The sequence below is a fragment of the Ctenocephalides felis genome, unplaced genomic scaffold, assembly GCF_003426905.1.
Source record: "Ctenocephalides felis isolate EL2017-DRISC unplaced genomic scaffold, ASM342690v1 CF-g0.4_SCAFFOLD_00848, whole genome shotgun sequence".
Classification (NCBI taxonomy): domain Eukaryota; kingdom Metazoa; phylum Arthropoda; class Insecta; order Siphonaptera; family Pulicidae; genus Ctenocephalides; species Ctenocephalides felis.
In genome coordinates, this window is record NW_020537002.1 from 1 (window position 1) to 5,274 (window position 5,274).

A 5,274-nucleotide genomic window follows, 5' to 3' on the forward strand; every position below is an offset into this window, starting at 1 on the left:
TTTGAACATATACCGTTGAATCTTTATTTCTTTAGAAGAGTGAACTGATTTTGAAGGGTTTTCCACTCTTCTTTAATTGTTGCTGGAACTTCTTCATCCCAATCAGTCTTCTGTTTCCATATCTTTTGCATTATCATCTTCGCCTTGACTACGACTGGGGCTATAAGTCCCATTGGGTCGAAGATTTGGGATATGGCTGATAAAATGGCTCTTTTTGTGAAAGTTCTTTGGAATGCTGATGGAATTGTTGCCTTAAAAATGTCTTCTGTCGGGTTCCATAATAACCCCAATGCTTTAAATTCCAGTTTATCAATGAAGCACGTATTTTCTAATTCTTGATTTTCTTGTGCAATTGTGTTTAAAAATTCTTGATTATTGCTGGACCACTTGTGTAGAGAAAATCCTCCGCGGCCAAGCATTGTCACAAGTTGATCAGATTTAATATGAAGATCTGTTATGGAGTTTGCTCCTGTTATTATATCGTCTACATAGCAGTCTTGTTTAATAATATCTGCTGCTACAGGTGTACTGCTTTCTTCATCCTCTGCTAGTTTATTCAAAACACGAATTGCTAAATAGGGTGCGGAAGATGTGCCATAGGTTACTGTTGTTAATTTATAACAACGAATGTCTTCCTTTGGGTCACATCTCCACAAAATCCTTTGCACTTCTTGATCTTTTTAGCAACTTTTATTTGCCTGTACATTTTTGTAATTTTATCTTGCCTTATACATTTTTGTAATATCTGTTATAAAAACATACTTCCAGCATCGAAATCTAATTAGTATTGATATTAATTCTTGCTGTAGCTTAGGTCCTGTATGTAAGATGTCATTTAATGATATATTATTAGATGTTTTAGCCGAAGCATCAAATACTACCCGCAACTTGGTTGTACCATATTCTTTTATAACGGGGTGATGTGGAAGATAATAAACTGGATTTTCTTGAGTTGAATGTTGTATCACTGTGGTTTCTTGCGCATGGCCTAACCGAATATACTCTTCCATAAACTCTGCATATTTATTCAAAAGGTTTTTATCTGATTTAAAGCGTCTTTCCAGGTTTAACAGGCGTGACTTGGCTAGATGGAATGATTCTCCAAGTTCTGACTTTCTATTTTCAATAAATGGTAGACTCACCTCATATCTTCCATTTTCATGTCGGTGAACTGTCTTTAAAAAGTGGTCTTCACAGATTTTGTCCGAACCCTGCATTGGAGGACTGCTGTCTATTTCTTCGATTTGCCAAAACTTTGTTATTTCGCAATTTAATTGATCATTGGAAATGAATCCTACATAACTCGGTTGCATCGATGGCTCCTTATATGGTCCTGAAAGCATCCATCCAAGCTTGCTGTTTTTCAACATGGGAAGTTTATAGCCTAGTTTTATACTACCTTGCTGTATGATTTCAAAGAATAATTCTGCTCCTATTAGTACGTCAACTGGCCCAGGATTTGAAAATGAAGGATCTGCTAATTTTATGTTATTTGGAATCTTCCAGTCACTGGCATCAATTTTTGTGCAGGTAAATTTGTTGTAATTTTATCTATTACAATACAGTTTATTGATCTGCTATACGAACTATTAATTGAATTTATCTTGATTTTAGTCGATTTAGATACTCCTAATGACTTGCCCTGTAGTACACTCAGAGTGTTTCGGGAATTAAATTGTGGGAGCTGCAGTCTTTCTGCTAAATCTTTTGTGACCAGGTTGGTCTGTGAGCCACTATCCAATAGTGCTCTTGCTTCACAAAGCTCCCCTCGAGTGTTTTCAATGTTGATGATTGCAGTGGCTAACAAAACGCTTATGGAATTGGACTCTTGTGAAAATAGTACCTTTTGCGTAGTTTCACTGCTTCTCACTTTTTCCTCTGAGGTGGAATCTTTATTATCATTATATACATGCATCATTGTGTGGTGTTTCTTCTGGCATATTTTGCAATTCTGACTGAATTTACATACATCTGGTGAATGAGCAGGTTCTAAACATTTCTCGCAATGGAGATTAAGTCTTAAAATTTCCTGTCTTTGTGTTATTGGTAGTTTCTTAAATTTAAAGCAATTATATACACGATGTCCTTTCAATTTACAATATATACATGGTTTGTGCTGATTATCTTGAGACACTATATTTACAGATTTTATTTTTGCTCCGGAATGTTCTATCTTACCAGTCTTGGTTGCAGTTTCCAACGCACACGACCTGGTTTCAAGAAATTTATAAAATTTGTTTAACGTTGGCAGCTCTCCTTCTTGTTGTGATAGACTCCAAGCTAAACGAGTATGGTGATCTAATTTATTTGTGAGCTGAAAAACTAAAATTATGTCCCAATAAACTGCATCTTCGTGAATTGTTACTAGTGACTGCGTCTGCTGCCTCGCTTGGTTCAAAAATGATTGTAGATTTTCATGTGAACCTCGTAGTATAGGTTTTATGTCATTTAGAGATTGTAGATGTGATGTAATTATTAAGTATTTATTGTTGTATCTATCTTGCAGTAAATTATATGCCGTGTTGTAATTTTCATTGGTCATAGAAAGATTTGTTATTAAGTCAGATGCTGGTGATTGTAGTGTCCCTTTTAAATAATGAAGTTTTTGAACGTCTGACAAATGCTCGTTGTTGTGTATAAGTGAATTGTAAATATCTATGAATGCATTCCATTCCGAATAATTTCCATTGAACTTTGGTAAATTTATGTCTGGAAGTTTGATGTTAATTTGCCTATGTTTTAAATCTATATTTGGTTTATTTTCGTTAATGTTAGTTTCTAAAATATCTTCAATTTGAGCTGACAATTCAAAATGTAAATCAAATAACTCCTCATATTCTTTTGAGTAAGTTCCTGGACATCTAACATCTAATTCAGTTTGATTTTCTTCTAAACTTTGAAGAATCTCAACTAGTTTCTTTTTTCGGAGGATTAAGCCATGTTTGCTATCTCCTTCTCGAAAGTTATTAATAAAATTCTGAATAAGCGCGATAGATTTTATCAATCGAGCCCTTTGTTGTTTGAGCGTCTCAATGTCCGCCATTTTAAATTTTACAAGAAACGCACGTGTAAAATATACGATAGTTTATATATAAATTTGCTACCGCAATTTGTTTAAATCCGTAGTTTTTGAATGTAATGGGAAAATTGTATTGATATATAATAGGAATATGTTCCTAATTCCTATCCCGATTTATTAAATAACCACAATGACAAAGTATACCGTACATAGACTAAACCTTACAAACAATTATACTAAGCAATTTTGAAATGGTTTTAGACTAATTGTGGACTTACTTGTATTTCCAATTGTGATCTTTAGTTGTAGTTGTTCCAATTCCAGTGAACTCCAGGCGACGCTTCCAAGCTTCAATGGCGGCTTCTCAGGTTCCCGGGTTTTCATTCACGTAGAGCTTTGTTTGGCTTTATGTTTTGACGAACTCGCGTATATTTAATTTTAAAGAGTGGACTGTAATTTTTAATCACTGGATCCGTGTCGATGGACCAAAATGTATAATATACTTAAATGAAAACGCCGATGTTGTCTTAGCCATGTATTTTAAACAACTATATTTTACAGAAATAAAAATAATAAAATCAAAAGCTCAAAATGGCGGGTCAAAAGCCCCCCTACCAGATTTTGGTTATTTCTAAAGCACACCGTTAGATGGCAACATAATTAATTATATTTTATCCAATTGTTAAGGAGCATATGAGGTTTAAATGAGAATTAAAATTTAAAAGCCATAACCTTTTTACACTGTAATTAGAGTTTATTTGAATACCCATAAATGGTCAGAAATTAAACATGTCAGATTTTCAAAATCTTTGCATTGTGTTTGTACTTCTATATGTTTGGTTGAATATAATTGTTCTGCACTCCTTAGGAGAGTATATGGATATAAATTATTATCGTTTTTTAAAGTAGGATTGATGAAGTATATTATTTACTATATTATTTTCTTCATAAATAAAATAGAATATCTCATATAAGATCTACACCTGCTTAAACGATTTTTGAAAAAATTTGATTCTGCTGTTAGTGTACAGGTGGCTTTAAGGATAAGGCCTTTAGTCAAATCCGAAATTTCTAAAAGATATGTTAAATGCCTCGAAACACTGCCGAATAAACCTCAAGTTTTAATAAAAAATCTTTCTTTTACTTACAACCATGCATTTCCACCAGAAGTTTCGCAAGCTGAATTTTATGACACTGCTGTTAAGGGTTGATGTAGTTGATGGATTGTTTAAGGGTAATTTATTTCTACTAGAATTTAATTTTGACATAACATAACTTTGGTGTAGGTGAATTTATCTCTCATCTATAATCCCAAATTCTATTTTTATCTTCAGTATCTTTACTTTATTATTTATTATTTTGTTCAATCTAAAAATATATTTTAGGCTACAATGTGACAATATTAGCTTATGGTCAGACTGGCTCCGGAAAAACTCATTCCATGGGCATGGCTTATTCAGTTGGACCAGTCGAGGAGATGGGTGTTATACCAAGAGCAGTAAAAGACATTTTTCAAAAAATTTCAACTCTGACGGAGCAATATAATTTTCAATTACAAGTTAGATCAATATAAACTACTTTCCAAATATTAAAGCAATAAATTTAAAGTGTATTGTTAAGGAGCATATGAGGTTTAAATGAGAATTAAAATTTAAAAGCCATAACCTTTTTACACTGTAATTAGAGTTTATTTGAATACCCATAAATGGTCAGAAATTAAACATGTCAGATTTTCAAAATCTTTGCATTGTGTTTGTACTTCTATATGTTTGGTTGAATATAATTGTTCTGCACTCCTTAGGAGTATATGGATTGCTATTTAATATAATTTGCTTTTAGAAATCATAATAGTTTATGAAATTGTAAACATAATAATAACAGTAAGTCATTTCTTCAGTAAAGTATTTTCTCATGTTCTACAGGTATCATTTATGGAATTATATCAAGAACAATTATTTGATCTTTTATCAAAATCAAATAGAGATCAAAGTATAGTTGATATCAGAGAAGATCAACAAAAAAGAATTGTAATTCCTGGATTAACCGAAATTGAAGTACGTAATGCAAAAGATACATTAGATTGTTTAGTTAGAGGATATCGTCGCAGAGCTGTAGGTGCAACTGCAATGAACAGTCAATCCAGTAGAAGTCATGCAATATTCACTATCCATATACAACAGCGAAAAATCAGCGATAAGTAAGTAATAGTCAGTAAAAGAAAAAAGCTTTACGTATTATTTTTTTGTTATTTAAAA

The 5,274-nt window shown here is 32.5% G+C and overlaps 2 protein-coding genes across 2 annotated transcripts; both read right to left on the bottom strand.

Annotated features, from left to right (window-relative positions):
• Positions 1 to 23: 23 nt before the first annotated feature.
• LOC113365281 lies at positions 24 to 1,370 on the bottom strand. The gene is made up of 2 exons (XM_026606874.1): positions 763 to 1,370; positions 24 to 648 (listed from the first exon to the last, which is right to left on the bottom strand). The coding sequence occupies exons 1-2, from the start codon at positions 1,368 to 1,370 to the stop codon at positions 24 to 26; spliced, it is 1,233 nt and encodes a 410-aa protein (XP_026462659.1).
• A 113-nt stretch (positions 1,371 to 1,483) lies between these two features.
• Positions 1,484 to 3,043, bottom strand: LOC113365280. Its single transcript, XM_026606873.1, has one exon. The coding sequence runs from the start codon at positions 3,041 to 3,043 to the stop codon at positions 1,484 to 1,486; it is 1,560 nt and encodes a 519-aa protein (XP_026462658.1).
• Between the last annotated feature and the right edge of the window lie 2,231 nt (positions 3,044 to 5,274).